The sequence below is a fragment of the Strongylocentrotus purpuratus genome, unplaced genomic scaffold (genome assembly GCF_000002235.5).
Source record: "Strongylocentrotus purpuratus isolate Spur 01 unplaced genomic scaffold, Spur_5.0 spur5_scaffold_7, whole genome shotgun sequence".
NCBI classification, from domain to species: domain Eukaryota; kingdom Metazoa; phylum Echinodermata; class Echinoidea; order Camarodonta; family Strongylocentrotidae; genus Strongylocentrotus; species Strongylocentrotus purpuratus.
Genome location: NW_022145613.1, coordinates 30,505,329 through 30,525,347, shown reverse-complemented (window position 1 = coordinate 30,525,347; position 20,019 = coordinate 30,505,329). Strand labels below are relative to the sequence as shown.

Below are 20,019 nucleotides of genomic sequence, written 5' to 3'. Positions count from 1 at the left end.
TTTTTTACTAAACTTATCGGTAATAGACATCTTCGACAAGTGTGCATGCAAGTCAGGAGAACTTGACTTTGTGTAAAAATCAAGTATTCAAGTAATAATAATAATAATTATCCTTGCTTATATAGCGCATAACACTTACTTTATCAGAAGTCTCTAATTACCCTGGCTTTAGCAGTGCAGCTGTTACGGGCGCTGCATTTCAAGGAATAAATTCCTACCAGGTACCCATTTATTTCATGTAATCTAGTGCACTGTCAATCTGTCATCTCCAATATTTATCTTTCATACAAAACCATATTGGTACCTGACAACCGTGCATATGTACGCCAGATGATTGTTTTTTGCTCGTTAGTAGATTGATCATTTGCTTTTTGTTGTTTTGTTTTTTGTTCCAGGACCATCGTGTACATCGCTCAGATCTACATGTTAGGGAATGCAGTCATGTGCTTGACTGCATTACCTCCCCAGACTACTGGACATCCTTACATGTAAGCTATAAACAGCCCTAGGGTACATGACATGAAATGAATCCTTTTGAAAATCAGGGTTTAAAGTACTTCAATCCTATTGGTATACCATTAAAATCAAAGACCACTTTCAGCTCTCTGAAAATAAACTCGTCATTGTAGCCCTAATATTTCGGGAGATATCGTTAATTTTATGATTTTGGGGAAGTGAAGATTTAACATGAAATTGTGCATAATTAGTGTTTCTATTCATTCCTGGCAGGATTGGTCCTGCGATAGGTCTGCTTCTGATAGGTGTAGGAACCGGTGGGATTAAGCCATGCGTGTCAGCCTTCGGTGGAGACCAGTTTAAAGCAGACCAGGTTTGTTGGTTCCTGGTTTTTGTTTGGTCTTTCTATCTTTCTTTCTTTCTGTTTACTTTTTTTTCCTTCTTTCTTTGTGTGTGTTTTCAGTTAATTTTGTCTGTTCTAAATGCACTTTATTCATGTGATAGCAGTTTTCAATCACAGTGCTCTTTTTTCAGCTTTTCTTTTAGAATACAAACAGTGTTTCTTGATATGAAATTCTAGTTGGTTCAAATAGTCAATCAACATTTATTTCTCAACATTTGTTTTTTCTTTTGGTAAGGAAGCTTCTTTGCAATGTACCGACTAAAAATTGCTAAGCTGTAACTTTGCCTGAATTGTATTTAACAATGAAACTGCATTTTTGTCTACGTTATCGGTAGAGTAAAATTAACTTAGATTTGGATAAAGTAAACAATTGCCAATTATAGAATACCAGTATAATGTTGTTTAGGTTATTAAAACTCAACCATGAAATTCCTCTGTTCGAGGTCATTTGATCTCTCCTTTAGAATAATAAGAATATATTAAAATCATGGCACTACTTCTACTGGTATGTCTTTTTTGGCAGGAATAAGCTTCAAAACCAGAGACTTTCCCAACATTACATTTTTGTGTTAAAGATCTTGTAAATGTTACATGTTGCACAAAAGTTCAATCACAATTAACACTATACTGATTCGTTACAGTTTGTATAAGTTTATTGCTGCTAAAATGGCTGTCATTTACAAATCATGAAGTTTCACGTCCTTAAAGTTCTGGTTTATTTACAGTACAGTCAAATACATATACCATTTTACTTCATCTATTTATCTAGGAAAAAGAAATCCAGAGGTTTTTCTCCGTTTTCTACTTCTCCATCAACTCTGGGAGTCTACTTTCAACCTTTGTGACCCCGATCCTTCGTCATGACGTCCAGTGCTTTGGGAACGACTGCTACACGCTTGCCTTTGGTGTACCTGCTGTTCTTATGGCAGTTTCCATCAGTAAGTTTCAAACATTTCAGGATTTTACCCCCAAACGGGTTAGTATTAGAAATGCTTTCAAGGGGTGGGTGGAATACACCCAAAATTTCCCTGGGAGAGCACCAAAATAATGACAGCATTTTAGAGTGATGATTACCCAGATTGAAATTTATCTTCATTGTACTGTATATCAAGATATCTCATTTTTTATAGATCAAAAACCTATCTGATATCTGATATTTTGAACATTGTGGCACACTTAATATCTGAGTGCTATGTTCAATGCTGAGGCCCATTTTACAGGAGGCATCATTCCATTGTGTTTTTAGACATGCATGCTATTAAAACAAGTGCAACGTTCATTTCCATAGTCTTTACTGTACTTTTTTTGTTTTGTTCTTTATCCCTTGCAGTAATTTTCATACTTGGACGAAATTTTTATCAACACAATCCTCCAACTGGCAATATTGTCGGAGAAGTTGTCAAAGCAATGGGAGTGAGTAGTTTTCTTTTTTTTCCTTGTGATTTTATTATCGTGTTGTTGTTTTTATTATCAGGCCTGATAATTAACCAATTTTTTTCCTGATTTCTTTAAAAAAAAAAAAAGAATCCAGATTTTTGTTTTCTCCCCAATTTTCTCCAAATTTTCTGACTCAAAAGGGGGAATGTTGTTAGATGCCATTCCCCCCCCCCCTCGACTCCTCCCTTTTTTTTTAAATCAAGGGGGGCGTGGTTGAGGTAAAAAGGTATTATCCGGACAATTTAATACACCATATATAGTGAACAGTGTGAGTCAAAAAAAAGTTTACACAGAAATTTGCTAATTATTTAAAATCTCATCTATGAACAGTGAATTATTATACATGTTATGAAAGAGTGTTTTAACCCGAACCATTTAGTATCATTTTTGTGTGGTATGTGTTCACTGTTTATAGATCTGTTTTAAAATAATTAGCAATTTTCTAGGTGTAAACTTTTTTTTGACTCACAGGGTAGAGCATGTGATATAGAGTGTACATGCTACTGTTTATTTATTTATATTTATTTTGTTCCCCTTTTTAAAAACAAATATGCATCATCTGTGTTTATGTAGTATGAAAGTGCTACAGAACTTACATGTAGATTAATATATATTGTGCCATAAATAGTATATGAAGTCATGAATAGATAGAAACTCAATATATTGGTACTTTTTTTATTAGTTTGCAGTGAAGAATCGATTTCAGAATAGAAGCAGCCCAGAAAAGAAACAGCACTGGCTTGATTGGGCAGAGGAAAAATATGGCGTGAGTATTATTTAAAATTCTTATCTTTGTATCAATGTTTTTGCATTGTCATTTGTATTGAAGTTGAATGACAAGAGGAGAGTTTCTGTGCTTATTATTACTGATCAATGTTTGGAGAGAGAAGGAGAGAAAAAGAGAGAGAGAGAGAGGAAGAGAGATAGAGAGAGAGAGGAAGAGAGATAGAGAGAGAGGAAGAGAGATAGAGAGAGAGAAAAGAGGAACTGAGAAGTAATAAATCTTTTGGGGTATATTTGAATGACAGGTTGCACATTACAGGAAATACCATGCTTGTGAAATTCACACCTGTGGTATTCACAACAATGGCAAGCCTGAGTAGAGTTAATTTCAGAACTAATCTACAAGAAATCTACAAAGGAGTTATTTCTCTGCCAAAATTTGTAAACAAGGAGGAATGTGCAATCTACCATCAGGAAGTGAAGTCTTGAACTTGCAGTTCTAGTTTTGTACATTTTTTTAGTGCCGGACTCAAACCGATAACCTCCTTGTGATCCACATATCGGTGACGTATCCACTAGTCCACAACACCTGTAAAATGAGTTGACTGCTATGAGAGGCATCGCTGTTTCTATAGGCTCAAGGGGATGTAACGTCCTCGAGAACCAGTATAGAAACAGCGATGTGTCGAATATTAAAGCAGTCCATATGTCTTTTATATACCGAATTCACAAAAAATCTTACCTTATCTTTTTCTTATTAAAGTAAAGATTGGTTAAAACACCACAGAAAGTCTGAGACACTGTAAATCGTTGTTGGAAAGTTGCCTGAATGTTACGATCATTCGGAAATCGCACACACACTGCACTGTATGGTATCCACACTCGCACAATACAAAGAAACTTTTTACACATAAACCAGTGGGGATTTCAGCAAAATTTAACTATTCGACCCGTTACCTGGGGCAATGGGTATCTTTCTCATTAACTATTTAACGTCAGACGGGCATGGCTAAAATAACAACCCCAATTTTGATCATTCAGATGACTACATTTATTCAACATTCAACATATATTATAGATATATAATACAGGGTACTGAGGATAGTAGATACTTAATTTAAATTTCAATGTCAATTCTTCATCAACAGGCTGCTCTGATAGAGGACATCAAGGTGCTACTCCACGTTCTCTTTATCTTTCTACCACTTCCATTCTTCTGGGCCTTGTTTGACCAGCAGGGGTCACGATGGACGCTCCAGGCAGAGCACATGGATGGCAGACTGGTCAGTCATGTTTGAAATTCATTAATCCATGCCATGCCACCAAGCTGTTAAAGCCCCACTGCACTACTTATAGCTACTTGCGCCCTCTATGTAGCAAACAATGCCTAATCGGTGACTATTGGTCCCCCATGATCCTCTTTTTCTTATGTTAATTGAGAGCTTATGTGATGAAATAACCACCTGTCAATGACCATGCATGGAGGTCCATCCCTTCTGGCTAAACTAGTGCGATTGGGCTTTAAAACATTTATTTTCGTTTAAAGAATATAATGTAGGGCAAGTTTTAAAGCATTAATATTTATTCATGTATGTTGATGTAAGTATTTTTTCAGAATATGTAAACTTCAGAATGAGTCCCATTGGAATTTCATGAGGAAGATAAGTTTCTGCTGTATGGAAAGATTTTATATGTGCGCACTGTCACAAATATGGGCAGTTTTAATCATCTACAATAGAAGACGATTCGTTGTACCATTCTCGACCCTTTTTCCTTGTCTGAATTTGGTTCCCCCTCCCCCTCCGGCGCGAAGCGCGGAAGCTTTGATGTTTCATTAAATTATTAGAGAAAAAAGAGGATTTGTTGTGCCATTCTTGACTATTAATCCTTGTCTGAATTCTATCCCCCCCCCCCTTGTGCGCAAAGCGCATAAGCTTTGACCTTTCATTGTTTAATGCAATTATAAGAGAAATAAGATGATTCGTTGTTCCATTCTCGACTCTGGCTACGCGCCTGCTTTAAAGGGAAAATGAAACAATCATGATTGTGATAGCACACAATAATGTTAGTAGAAATGAAAAAGAACAACAATTATTGCAACAACCATGGATAAATCATGGCCGGGAGCGTGGGCCGAGTGTCATATCATAGTTTTGTGTTATTGGGCGAGGGGGCATAACGACCAAGCGAGATTTTGCAATGTTGAATGCTGACATTATGCACTCTAGGAAATCGAAGCCCAATATGTACATTCTTTCCGCTATAATTATATCTTTCTAGCTATATTTCTAAATTTCCTGGGGGATGTTTCCTCCTATTGGGCCCAGGATTGCCGCCCTGTCCATGATTACTACCAACATGAGCTCAAATACAAGCTCAAGCGAGTTTATATGAGCTGAAGCCAAATGAAGGGCAAAATAAGAGTTGTGAAGCGGCCCCTCCTACCGTTAATTACAAAATTGACTTTGCAGGGCAGGGGCTGTTTTAACGTTTATATTTGATTCCGTGGCTCGAAAGTTACTGTCACTAAGCGCCATTTCCTTGTCTTTCCACCTTTCTCACCCGACTCCCCCCCCCCCCCACTCAGTGTTATCTAGGGTAAGCGTACGCATTTCCCTCTCTTTGTTCTCTCATTTTCCTCTTTTTGTCCTCACCAGGGCTTTGCCCCTGGACCCCACGCCAATTTAAACAATATTGCCCAACTTTTTCACAGTGTATAGGCTAATGGTCTGGTCAAACTCTGTTTGTTTTCGATGTTAGGAAAGTTTCAGGAGATCAAGTTTTTGGATAAATCAAGTTAGGTTAATTAACATGATTATTAGTATCCTGAGGCATGATAATTCATGGAAAACTGAAATCTTGAAACTCTTCATTGGCTGAAATTGAAGAGCTTCTGTGTGCCTGGATCTGACTAAGGCTTTATAATTTGTAGTTCCATAAGTCCTACAAAAAGTTACTTTTTACACAAATATTATTTTCGTATGGGGACGTCTATAATTATCAAAGCTAAAAAGTAAAATAATTTTAAAAAAGACATAATACAGGGGATGCAAAAAAAATCGTATCTGATTCTGAATATCCAACTTCCTTACTTATATGGAAAATATGTCGTGCGACATTGTATATTTACGAAAAGCTTGAATATGGTATATAACTTAAGTCCCTACAACCCTCTCTCTGTCGCTCGAAGGCAACACTGATACAACCCCACGGCCCCCACCCTTAAACACACACAGGCTACGCCATCTATGAATGACGAGAATTGACGCTAATACATGTATGTACATGTACCAAGGGAATACTGCCGGGAGGGTGGGCAGAATGGCGCAGCGTGGTCGGGCTTACTTGGGGGGGGGGGGGGGCTGGTGACCGGAATGATGGGACACGTTCATTATTGGGGCACGCCTTTTTTTTCTTCAGAAATGTGAGTTTTCAATAAATATTTTCTTCAAATGTTTGGGACCATGTGGCCTACCCCAACCCCGGCTCTTCTCCCAGCCACGGCCTACGCTGTAGCCATGGGGTGTCTTCTATCCAGAATGTCGCTTTCTTATTAACATTTAGTTTATTGCTTATGTCATTTTGACTTTTTCGGTAGTATGAATAGCGACCCTCTCGTCGCATTATGAATAGCGACCCTCTTCTCCTATGATGAATAGCGAACCTCATTTCGTATCATGAATAGCGACCATATTATGAATAGCGACCCTCACTTCGTATTATGAATAGCGACCCTCTACTTCTTTAATGAATAGCGACCCTCATTTCGTATTATGAATATCGACCTTCATTTCGTATTATGAATAGCAACCCTCTACTCCTGTTATGAATAGCAACCCTCATTTTGTATTATGAATAGCGACCCACATTTCTTATTATGAATAGCGACCCTCATTTCGTATTATGAATATCGACCTTCATTTCGTATTATGAATAGCAACCCTCTACTCCTGTTATGAATAGCAACCCTCATTTTGTATTATGAATAGCGACCCACATTTCTTATTATGAATAGCGACCCTCATTTCGTATTATGAATAGCAACCCTCTACTCCTATTATGAATAGCGACCCTCTTCTCCTATTATGAATAGCAACCCTCATTTCGTATTATGAACAGCGACCTTCATTTCTTATTATGAATAGCGACCCTCATTTCGTATTATAAATAGCAACCCTCTACTCCTGTTATGAGTAGCAACCCTCATTTCGTATTATGAATAGCGACCCACATTTCTTATAATGAATAGCAACCCTCATTTCGTATTATGAATAGCAACCCTCTACTCCTATTATGACTAGCGACCCTCATTTCTTTTTAGGAATATCGACCTTCATTTTGTATTATGGCAACCCTCTACTCCTATTATGAATAGCGACCCTCATTTCGTATTATGAAAAGCGACCCTCATTTCGTATTATGAATAGCGACCCTCTTCTCTTATTATGATTAGCGACTCTCTTCTCCTATTATGAATAGCGACCCTCTTCTCCTATAATGAATAGCGAACCTCATTTCGTATTATGAATAGCGACCCTCTTCTCCTATTATGAATAGCAACCCTCTTCTCATAGTATGAATAGCGACCCTCTTCTCCTATAATGAATAGCGACCCTCTTCTCCTATTATGAATAGCGACCCTCTTCTCCTATTATGAATAGCGACCCTCTTCTCCTATAATGAATAGCGACCCTCTTCTCCTATTATGAATAGCGACCCTCTTCTCATATTATGAATAGCGACCCTCTTCTCCTATTATGAATTGCGACCCTCTTCTCCTATTATGAATAGCGACCCTCTTCTCCTATTATGAATAGCGACCCTCTTCTCCTATAATGAATAGCGAACCTCATTTTGTATTATGAATAGCGACCCTCTTCTCCTATGATGAATAGCGACCCTCTTCTCCTATTATGAATAGCGACCCTCTTCTCCTATTATGAATAGCGAACCTCATTTTGTATTATGAATAGCGACCCTCTTCTCCTATTGTGAATAACGACCCTCATTTCGTATTATGAATAGCGACCCTCTTCCCGTGTTATGAATAGCGACCCTTATAAGTAATGAACCTCATTTCGTATTATGAATAGCGACCCTCTCGTCGTATTATGAATAGCGACCCTGATTTCATATTATGAATAGCGGTCCTTATGATTAATGACCCTTAATATGAATTATGAATAGCGACCCTCATCTCACGTCATGAATAGCGGTCCTTATGATCAACGAACCTTATTTCTTTATGAATAGTGACCCTTTTTTACCATTATGAATAGCGGACCAGGAAGTACAGGAATTTCCACGTTATGAATAGCGGTCATCATGAATAGCGGACCTTATGAATAACGGTTCTTATGAATAGCGAATAGACCCCCATTTGCATAGCACTGAATGGGTTAGTGAAGATATACATGTAGAAGAAAAATAAAACTTTGCTTTCAGAGATAAGTAACCATACTTCTTTATCTCTAATATTTCTACTATATACATGTACATCCATATCTGATCTCTAATTTTAACTAACCCTTTAGTGTGAGATGTTTACTGTGATTTGTACATGTACCGGGTAGATGTACATGTATTCCTATGGCTTATTTGGCATATACCGGTAATAGACATCCTTCAACAAATTGTTGTGTAACTGTTTGTCTTTGAAAGAAGTTATGTCACTCCACATTTTCCAAACATTATACTTTTCCTCTTCAAGTTGTTTCCAATATTTTTGTAACACAGATGATAATGGAATACATTTTTCAATGTATGAACATACATATAGATGTATATAATACATACAACTGTATTGTATACAGAGGTGGTTCAATACTTGCTAATTATTAGTGCAAGATCTATAATGTTTTTTTAATCATGATCATGTCAACCATTCATTTCAGGGTTCGTACCAGATAAAACCGGATCAAATGCAGGTGAGACAATAAAGATCCTTGTCATTAAACTTAATCTAATACACAAAAATCATCTCATCAAATCGTGATCTAATTTCTACACATACTTATAAAGTACATGTATGTACCAGTATTTGTATCGGTTGGATGTTCCTTCAAGATAGAAATGTTTTATGTTTTGTGTGATATTGTCCAGCAAAACTTTGATGTAGAACAAAAATGAAGAGTTATTTTGTTTCTTTTGTTTAATTCCTTATATCTTGTAAAGCCATCTTAGTAGAGTTGCTTATGTACAATAAAGAACATGTATATGCTAATTTTAATTTTCTTCTCATTTGTACTTTGTTAAGAAAGAGCCTTTTACAACTGTATGTGTAATCAATTCTTTATTGCATTTTTCTTTCTTTACCTATTCCTTATTCCACAGGCCATGAATCCAGTTTTTATCCTCATCTTCATCCCTCTCTTTGAAGGAGTCATTTACCCCCTCCTAGACAAATGCAATGTTCCAAAGCGACCCCTGCAGAGAATGGCGGGTGGCATGACCCTGGCAGCCATTGCGTTTGTCTTTGCTGGTTTCCTGCAATTGAAAATAGATGTAAGATTATCACCCATTTAAAAACAATTATACATATAGTGGTGGTGCCTGGGGAGTGTTTCACAAAGACTAGTTGTTCTAACTATTGGTCTCTCAATTATGATCTTTACATAATATTTTTTTCCTTCAATAATGAACTATCAAAAAATGTAATATCTGTAGATTTGTGACCACGATTTTAACATCCCTTGAGAAACCATCGCCAGGAATGGTTAAAAGAACTAGTGGCATGAATGGCCTGCCATAGTTAAGTCCAACTTAAAGTCGATTTTAGTCTTCGTGAAACAGACCCCTGGTCACATTTTTATAAGATTTGCATTTTTACTCTTTGCTTTATCATTTATTACCGTATTTTATCATATTATTGAAAGCCTTTGCTCTTGCAATTGATTGCTTGTTTTCTGAATATAGCAGACAATGAAAATTGAAGAAAGTTTTATGGTTTTATTATACAAATATTGATTGCTTGGAGGTGCTCAGCTAAAATTATTGCCCTAGGTGATCTTGAAACTGTACTGTGTCCTGAAACAAAGTTGAGAGGCTTAGTACAGTTAAGAGATCACGTAGGAGCTATAGTTTTTACCATGACCCAAAAAATAAGCAGTTTTTTTTTCTTCATTTACTGCTTCATGTGTGTCAATTCTAAAAAACAAGATGTTTTGATAAAAAAATGCCTGTCAAAATGTATTTATTTGTAGAGTCTAGGAAAATTAACCTGTCCAAGATTATTACTTGCTCACTGCGAATATTCATCATCAACTTCACATGCAACCATTGCCTTCTTGCACTGTAAGCGCAAGTAGAACTACATTTATGCCCGGTGAATACTATTTACTTTTCTGCCCATCAGTAAGTAGCAAATTTCATGCCTGCAGTTTTGACCAATCAGAGGCAGAGAAACATATTTAGAGGTATATATGATAACTATTATTTTTTTCTATTGACAGAGTTCTGAGCTATCATTACCAGGTCCAGGCCAATCAGTCGTCAGTGTTATCAATGCCTCGCCTTGCCCCATCAATGTGGAAAGTAAATTTTATACTGGACCTATTGATGTAGCTGGGGTAAGTCATGCAAAATCCTCATTGGTTTTGTGATATTTCCTTTATTATTCCTAAAATGGCCTTGTTAGTTTGTGCTCTCTCACCCAGAGGGAGGGGGGGGGGGGTGCAGATTACAGGGACAGAGCTCTCTATCTCTCTGTCTCTCTCTGTCTCTCTCTGTCTCTCTCTGTCGCTGCTCCCAAATTATTGAATAGCCTCCTTCTCCATATCCAAAATGCTCCATCCCTGCACACTCTCAAAACTATGTTAGAAAGCAAATTATTGAAATAGCTGTAAGCAATTAACATTTTTATATCTATGCGTTTTGTAATTCATATTGTATCGCTATTCTGTATTACATATTATGTGACATTGTAACTTTGGTGCTGTACGTTGTCGGGTAGAAGTTCTATGCTTTACCTAATGGCTGCTTGGACAATTAACAGCACCATGGCACTTAGAAACATAGTATTGAGCATGTTAAAATACTTAAGCTTCTTATTATTATTGTTGTTATTTCCCTCAAATCTGTCTTCTTATTTCACAGGGTACAAAGAAGATTGATTTTGCAGTTGGAGACTACGACATTAAGTTTGAGCCTGGCTGTTCAGAACTAGGCACTGCTCAACCATTTTCCGCTAGCCTAGGTAGTCAGCTGGTGGAAAGTGTCATAGTCTACAGTTCAGCAAACCAACTCCAGGCTCTTCAGGTGAGTGAAATTTTATCCTCTGCCTATGTGCATCACACCACAATGTCACTCTTTCTGTTGGTGGGAAAAATACATATATAGAGCTTTATAAACAAATATTTATACAACTTTCTTTTTTCCACAGCTTTTTAAGAGAGTAAACCTGTATAGGCCTTTGCAAAGTTGAAGTTGATATTTCAATATGCAATGGATGAGTACATTCATGCATTTGTAGAAGAAAAAATAACTACCGTATTTGCCGGCGTAAAGGCCGCAGTATTTTTGGAAGAATAAATATGAAAAAGTCGGGGTGCAGCCTTTACGACGAAAGAGTAAAAAAAAAAAAAAAAGTCAAAACCAACATGAATTTGCACGTATGGGACTAGGAACGGTAAAATAACAATACCACTATGGTACAGGACATTTCCAAACATCTTACTGACAATTTTATCTTGCATTGTTGACATAAAGACGAAAATAAACGTCCTAACACAACATTTGCTAATAGATCTTGATCTAAGTTCGTGCCAATGCATTGCAAAGGTAAAGGAAGGGACAGTCTAACGGAGCTGCCCCGAACATCCATCCGAAGTTGCCATTTTGTTTTTTCATTTCATGCAGTTTCGCATTACACCGTACATTGTGGTAGGGGTATATCGGACACCAAATCTGCCTGCGATCACTTTTTTAGCTAAACTTCCGGTAAATTATAAGAATATGGATGAATTTGGTATCAGTTTGTAAAAAAAAAATAGTGTTTTCGAGAAAATTATGATTATTTTGTTTTGTTCCTTTTTTCTTTTTTTTTCCCTCTTTGAAATGTCAAAGTTGGGGGTGCGGCCTATGCGGCGGTGCGGCCTTATCGCTGGCAAATACGGTGTTCAAAATGCTGTAAGAAAATTGTTGGGAGACTTAGACAAAACCATAATTCTGAGTGAAATAGAAATATTTGTTAAAATACAGTGAGCAAATTTATAAGGTTTAGACACACGACACTATGAGTCCCCCAATACATCATCACTGTACCACTTAAATTACATGGCGTACATTGTATGTGAGTTGTTAATGATTAAATTGTATGGAACTGCTTTTTATGACAACCTTCCTTATACATTTATCTGTCTCTCTAGGTCAAAGGTCATTTAGAAAAGTCACATGAAGGACTGGGAAAACTCAGGTAAGACATCTGATAATGATGTACATTTTAGGAGTTATCAAAACTCTTAACATCAGGAGATACATGTAGCTCATACCAGGATTGATGAGTTCTTATGATTTTTCAAAATTGATGTGTAAATTCAAATCACCATTTTTTTTTGAAAGACAGAAATTACTCCCTTGTTCACTGTCAGTACATTTGAGTTTAAAGGTTTAAAGAATATGATTTGACTAATACGTGATGTTACAAATTTTGCCGGGAAACCGCCTACTTATTGATATATCTATCCGGACTGGGTAGCTATCGCGCACGTGTCGCGTAGTCCCATATACATCTTTCTGTGTACAGTGCTTGTAACTTTACCAAGACTTGGCCAAATTTCTTATCATTTTGATGATTCCAGAACCTTGCAGTACACAACAATACTTATATGCTAGATGATCAACCTTTTCTGATCGATTCCACAACAATTTTTTACAATGCAATCGCATGACCAGAACTGGTCTTTACCTTTAACTACAAACATGTATAGTGCATCAAGTCCTCCACATGTATAAACTTTTTGTCATTTGCATTAAACCCACCAATTTAAAACTATAAGATCTGACTACGATCCGATTGTGGAAGAAGCTGTATTCATTTGATTGATATAAACATTCTAAAACTTCTAAAATCTTAATAATCCACAATTTGAATAGTTATATGATTAATAACATTAAAGTTTCAATGGATATCAAGCTTTCTTTGATGAGGAATAACTAGATAAGCTGAGAATTGTAGTGACATCATATGTACCAGTAGTGTGATTTGTAGTGTGCTTGGAGCCAATTCGGCTTTTATTCTGACTCGAATGCTTAAAATGTACTGAAATTTTGGTTGTTATATTTTATCATTATTTAGAACCTACATCAGGGAGGTGATGCTTGTAAAATATGTTTATGTGAAATCATTTCAATTTCTTCCAAAATCGGATTGCCGGAAGATTGTATAGTGTGCGTTGGGCATTAAAAGGATTAACCGTTCTGCATTACTGGGCAAGTGAAAGCAACGCATTTGTGTATACAGCATGTATGCTTCTGATTAAACAGACTGTCTCCCATTAAAAAAAAATCAGAAATAATACCTTTGACACACTGCCATTTTCTTGTTCTGGTTTTCAAACAATTTCTTTTCTAGTTTGGGATATTTCATATCTGATACCAATCTACCTTATAATCTGACTGTCTCGATTGAAGACTCCTTGAGGGTTTATAGAACACATGTTCTACTCAACAATGTCAGCTCATCTCTGGATGTCGAACCGGGACAGTGAGTATTAAAGATATACCCTGTAGGGCTTTACATTTCAATCCATTTGCCGGTACATGTATTTGTGAAAATGGATGAAAGTGGATTTACTTTAAGCTCTGTGTAAACCTTTATCTTATCATGTGCAAACTGTAACTGGGCAAGTTCAACCTCATTTTCTGCCCCATACGTTAGCAGGTATCATGGAATTAAGAACATGATAGTAGTTTTAAGAATGAATTACATGTAGTATCTTGTTATCCTTGAAATTTGGTTTCACCCCAGTTGTAATAGGGCATCAACTTAGCATTGACTAGGTTTACTAAAATCTTTGATGTAGGTGCTATTATGCATATGGGACAAAATACTTTGAACTCAGTGATCTAATGATGATGATTGTATCATTTGCTTGTTGACAACAGGTACAGTGTGTATGGAGTACCTGTGGGAAATGCCAGTAAAGTCCTCCTGGGTGACATAGATGTTAAGATGGGTGGCATTTACAGATTGTTGATACAGCCTGCTAATATATCACAATCAGACACGGTAAGTACCATTTTCTCCTTGAATAGCAAAATTCCAAAACATTTTTTTTAGAGCATCAACTGCGAGAGAATCCATGGTTCCATTTTGAAATCATAATCCATTGGATACAAATACGGTAACCACTCAAAATGTTGGTTAAAAAAATTCTGCTTACATGACTTTTGAAATGATTAAATTTTGTAAAATATTTCTTAAATTATATCAAAGAAATTTTGAGAGGAACTTATTTTTGTTTGTGTTCAGTGTATATATTTCAAACAGGTTTATATTCAACCTTCTCAATCCATGTGTGGTTACGTGATTGCAAAAGACTTGAAATGTTTGAATATTAACACACAAATAGTCATCTAACATTTTTTTTCAAAATGAGAATTGCCCTTCTTTATAATTATTATCTGTTTGATCTCTATGACATAGATTCGTCTAGCCATACACACAGAGGTCCAGCCTAACAGTGTGTCCATGCTTCTACAAATACCTCAGTATATTGTCATCACTTGTGGAGAGATTCTCTTCTCAGTCACAGGTCTGGAGTTCTCCTACTCACAGGTAGGTGTTAACATGTTTGGTGTAGTAACAGTGTCAGTGTTGGGTGTTTAATTTCTCTTCTCAGTCACAAGTCTGGTGTAGTAAAGGTGTTAGCGATAGGTGTTCGATTCTCTTCTTAGCCACAAGTCTGGTGTAGCTATGATGTTAGTGTTAGGTGTTTGATTCTCTTTTCAGTCAAAGTTCACAGTTCTCCAACTCGTAGGTAGGTTGTTAGTTGTTATGGTGTTAGTGCAATGTGTTGATTGAGAGTGAAGTCCACCAACTCACAGATGGAGATCTGTTTCTGTATATATGTTATTGAGAGGTGTTGAATTCATGTAAAACTTACTATTACATATATGTAGGTATTCTTGAGTTTCAAGGTGTGGTGTATTTATTGGTTGTACTTGATGCAGGCTCCAGCCAGCATGAAGTCCTGTGTCCAAGCTGCTTGGCTTATGACAGTAGCCTTTGGAAACCTCATCGTCGTAATCATCGCTGAATCTCAAATTATTGACAGTCAGGTAAGAAAACAAACCTGGGGTCATATTCTCATAATCTGCCATTCATCAGAAATTAGACAAGCTCTGACTGATATTTCGTTCATGTACATCTTCTTGGATCAAAGTGTAAAGCAGGGCTACCACTTAGCCGAGTTGTATTAGCGAGTTAAGGCGAGCTGTGGTGAGTTGCCTCAAAGAGGAACTCGCAATAACTCGCGAAAGCTCTTCTTGTAACTCGGGATTAATCACGACAATTTGGTTTGGCTCGGCGTAACTCTTTACAACATTTCACGACTCTCCTTGAAGTCACGAGCAGTTCCAAAATTTTCACCGATTCGTTATAACTCGAGGTGAACTCCCTTACACTTGTAATATACTCGCATTACTCATAACAAGCTCGCGCTGCACTCTTCATAAGGTGGCGAGTTACTACAAGTTATGAAGAGTGCAGCGCGAGGTTGTTACGAGTAATGCGAGTATATTACGGGTGTAGGCGAGTTCATCTCGAGTTGCAACGAATCAGCGAAAATTTTGAACTTGCTCGCGAATTCGAGGAGAGACATGGAATGTTGTAAAGAGTTACACTAAGCCATACCAAATTGTTGTGAGTTATCCTGAGTTACAACAAGAGCTGTTAGCAAGTTATTGCGTGCCTCTTTGAGGCAACTCATCACAACTCGCCATAACTCGCTAATACAACTGCTTAAAGCACTGCAAGGAAAAAGGCACTTTATCAATTTCTTTGCTGATTGGATTGGTTTCGTAATGCAAGTCATGCACTTCAGAATAGTTGAACAAGATAGCAGACCTGGTTACCCAGGTTTTTGAAGTTATAGTCATGAATGAACTTTTAAGTGCAGAATTTTGTCTTATAACATTGTTTTTTATCGTGCATTTGGGTATTGGATGATTTGCATGGAAACAAACTTTACCATGAAGGCCCCTGTTTCTGTTTAATGAAGAAAAACGGTTGCCATTCTTACTCAAAACACATTGCTCAACACTCCTATTCTTAGCCGGGATTGTCACCCATGGCACAGAAAGGGTTTAACTACTTGCATGTTAGACCATGATCACACCAAGGAGACCCAATACAAGACTTACTACATGCACAGTCCAAACATTTAAATTATCCCAGGGCTCAACACTAACATGTAACCTGGGACATATCGGCACCAAGAATCCGGGCACACAACATGTTGACATTTGTACATAGCGCTCATCATACAAACACTACAAATCAGATTACGAACCCTCTTCCAAAAACTTAAGTGTGAAGCCCTGGTTATCCTAATGGCCATGAATCTGTAGGTTTGGAATCTGTATGGATTTGGTTGGGTGATGTGAATAAGGTATTATATTATTGAGGCATGTTTCTTTTTCTTTTTTAAATCTTTCTTAAATTTTTTTTTCTATCAGGCCATGGAATTCTTCCTCTTTGCCGGTCTGATGGGTTTTATCATCCTCCTCTTCTCCATCATGGCCTGGTGTTATGTCTATGTCACGCCCAGAAGCCCTGACCTACAGATGCACGACACTGCAGGCCTCGTTACCAATAGCGACATGGAAGACCCGGGTACGGTGGGATACCAAAGCTTTGATGATTCGGCTCAGAAATGATCAACGCTTCTGGTGAAAACTCAAGACCACATTCCTACTAATATTTAAACCCAACTTTGGGATTAAGCTGCTAAAGTTAACAAAAGAAGTTATATTAAGGTTGATATTTATCCTTTTTTAAAGGTGACTATTTTATAGTCCCAGTGTCAGGTTTATCAGAATGAGTAGAATATATAGTCAAAATGTTTATTTATTGTTTCTATAGTTCTCTAGTCTTATAGCACATCTCAGCTCATGGTGAAAATCAGAAGTATATTTAGTTTCATCGTAGAATGTCATTGTTTGGTGGGTATTACGTCTGGCATGTGCTTTCAAAAGGATACAGTGGAATGAAATATTTATATCACAATGCTTGCTAAGGTCTTTGGATTTACAATAGTCTGGTGAAAACTTAAGTATCCAGTATTTATTTATTGTTCCCATGATACTCCTGCCATGTTGCAGGATTCAAGTCATAGAGATACTCAGAAGAGTGCTATTAAATTTCCATTGCAGAATGCCATCTTGTGACCAAGTGATATACCTGTACATTTTTTACATGTACATGTATTTGGCATGTTTGTTCATTTAAAAATAGTTTGAATTGAACTAGTGATTTTCTTTCAAAATTGTCCAGTTTATGCTCATTCTTTGTGCGTGGACTTTGTTTCTCATGTCTGCAAACATTTTCATTCGTCGAGGTGGTATGCAACATTATACAGTTTGAAGTTTAACATACAGAGACCCAGTGTCTGATGTTAGAAGAAAAAGGTAACCTCAAAAAAGACCAGATGCTGACAAATAGTTCTGAAATATTTTCTTGTAGTACTATCTTTGTGGATTTTTTTGGGGTGTGTTTTTGGTGTAATGATTGTTGATGTAGAATGCAAGTAAAGAAAAATATTGAGAATTGTTGGTAAATTTATCTTGTTCGCCGTTGTATTTTTATTGTGAATCAATTATTAGCGACTCTCTTGCTGGAGAAAACAAAATCTTGTAGGGTATTGCTTGTGTTTTGGGCGTTCAGTGAAAGTGGACTCTTTACCTGGTCTGGTTGACCCTGTTTCACTGTAAACTATGCTGTTTATAACAACTGCCACAATTCTGTAGCTATTTTGCTTTCAGCCAGTCACAGTCGGTGCTTTCAATAGCATTTTTCCAGGTCTCCACACTAAACTACATGTTTATGTATTGGTTTCCAGATACATGAGATGAAAAGATCTGTGTCCAAAATCTTGAAATTTGAGGGTCCAGACTTAGATTCTGGGCCCCTGTCAGTGTCAAGCCTTGCTTTATCAGTAATGATTACTTTTTAAAGTAACTTTTGTGAAACAGGGCCTAGATATTGCTCAATTAGGGGTATGATCTTTCCATTTGAAAGTTTTCTATCTCCTACAGTTATTGATGTAGAATATTACCAAAATTATATCTCTTTAGCATTGTAAGTTATATCATAATAAAATTCAAAGCATTATCAAATTCAAATTGTTAAATAAAATTCATTGATTCCAGATTCTTTTAACAATTATTATATCTACATGTTAATGTATTGAGCATTCTTAGTAACATGGAATTGAAATTCAAATCATTATCAAATATAAAGTAATATCTAATTCCACAAGTTTAATTCACTTCAATGATTTCTGTACACCCTTGTAGCATGTAATAGTTAAATATCTTTTTTAGTTTGTTATTACAATTTTCATGATATAAGAGGACCATTATGAAGCTGACCTAGGGATTTGAGCTTCCCATTTGTTAATCTTCCATCTTCAATTGTCAAAAATAGAGAAATCTACAAATTATATTATATTTATCTTACTTTAATGATAATAAAATGTGTTTCAGAGTAGTGTGGTGAATGTAATTTCAGATGTTTTCTGATGTATTTCAATGCTGTCATTGTATGATATATTTTCTGAACATATATGCATAAGCACTGCATATTGTTTTTGGAGCTTGTACTATTTTCTGATATGTCTGCCAGTCATCACTGTCGCATGTATAAATGTATATATACATGTACAGTTTGTATATGTGTGCTATAGATGTTTATGTATAGTATAGTTTTGAAGCTTGGTCACATTTATATATTTAAACAAACATGTAGTATATTTTGAGGGCAGATCTACTTAGAACATAGAACAAACGTGTAATAGTTACTGTTTGAAGGTCTTGTTTGCATGATTTAAATTACCTCAGCATCATAATTTTATTGACATGAGCAGCAGATGTACAGATAAGCTTTAATAAAAGGATACAACAGATAAGGATGCAATACATCAGTTTACGTTTAGGGGCGCCATTTTAATTGACGAGTGAACAAACCAAATAACCTCTAGAGGTCAGTGGTTTATGCAAAAAACTCTACGCAAATTTTTGATGGCCGTAAATATGTCAACGACATTTCTGTCACCGTCATCTTGTGTTGTATGCAAATCTCTGTTCTACATCCTTACCATGTTGTTGCACATGTAAGTAGAACAAAGTGAGTTATTTCTGTTCATTATTGCGTGCCCCTTTTCCTCTGAATGGTGCATTACTTTTTGTATTGAGGCTGATAACCTATTAAGGCTGATAATTTAATATCCATTTCCTCTAAGAGGGTCTTGAGTTTGTAAGCTATACAATGTGCTCGTAAAGTAGATATTAAAGTGTTGTCTTTTAAATTTGCTTTTCTCCCCTTCTATTCATCAGTGCCTATAAAGCAAGATTTAGAGTCTGCTTTGATCAAAGCCTTGATTAACATGCCCTAAGAGACCCCCCCCCCCCTAAGAGACCCCACCCCCCCCCCCAAAAAAAAAGTACATAATTGTATACTGTGTTCTGGATGCATATTCAAGCTTTTCATGTTGGTGATTCAAGTATAACATACTGTATTGTGGAAATGTTTAATACTTTGTCTCACTTTTCACAACATTTGCACATACAATACTAATGTCATTAGTAATTATTTTAGATATGGAAATGTAAACGAACATTTTCCTTGTGATTTAAGTTCTAATTAATGATAAGGAGACTACCAACTAAAATTTTAGTACAATTAAGCCTTCTACATGTATTTTGAATTTTTTTTAAAATCAGCAGTAAATCGTGCACTACGATTCTGTGTCGATTTAGCCTTTCTCCAAGGAAGCTTGAGA

General features: G+C 36.5%; 1 protein-coding gene across 4 annotated transcripts in view; it reads left to right on the top strand.

The window, feature by feature from the left end:
- Nucleotides 1-19,545, top strand: part of LOC587947 (solute carrier family 15 member 2) — a 32,505-nt gene extending 12,960 nt beyond the window's left edge. For all 4 annotated transcript variants that reach the window (XM_030974564.1, XM_787653.4, XM_030974562.1 and 1 more), the window contains 16 exons: nt 396-488; nt 730-829; nt 1,629-1,797; nt 2,190-2,272; nt 2,979-3,062; nt 4,168-4,302; nt 8,914-8,946; nt 9,353-9,523; nt 10,471-10,587; nt 11,114-11,275; nt 12,385-12,431; nt 13,590-13,721; nt 14,123-14,246; nt 14,664-14,795; nt 15,191-15,298; nt 16,697-19,545. In XM_030974564.1, coding sequence (XP_030830424.1) covers nt 396-488; nt 730-829; nt 1,629-1,797; nt 2,190-2,272; nt 2,979-3,062; nt 4,168-4,302; nt 8,914-8,946; nt 9,353-9,523; nt 10,471-10,587; nt 11,114-11,275; nt 12,385-12,431; nt 13,590-13,721; nt 14,123-14,246; nt 14,664-14,795; nt 15,191-15,298; nt 16,697-16,897 — 1,891 coding nt within the window. In that variant the 3' untranslated portion in view covers nt 16,898-19,545. The remainder of the gene's footprint in view (nt 1-395; nt 489-729; nt 830-1,628; nt 1,798-2,189; nt 2,273-2,978; nt 3,063-4,167; nt 4,303-8,913; nt 8,947-9,352; nt 9,524-10,470; nt 10,588-11,113; nt 11,276-12,384; nt 12,432-13,589; nt 13,722-14,122; nt 14,247-14,663; nt 14,796-15,190; nt 15,299-16,696) is intronic.
- The last annotated feature ends 474 nt before the right edge of the window (nt 19,546-20,019 follow it).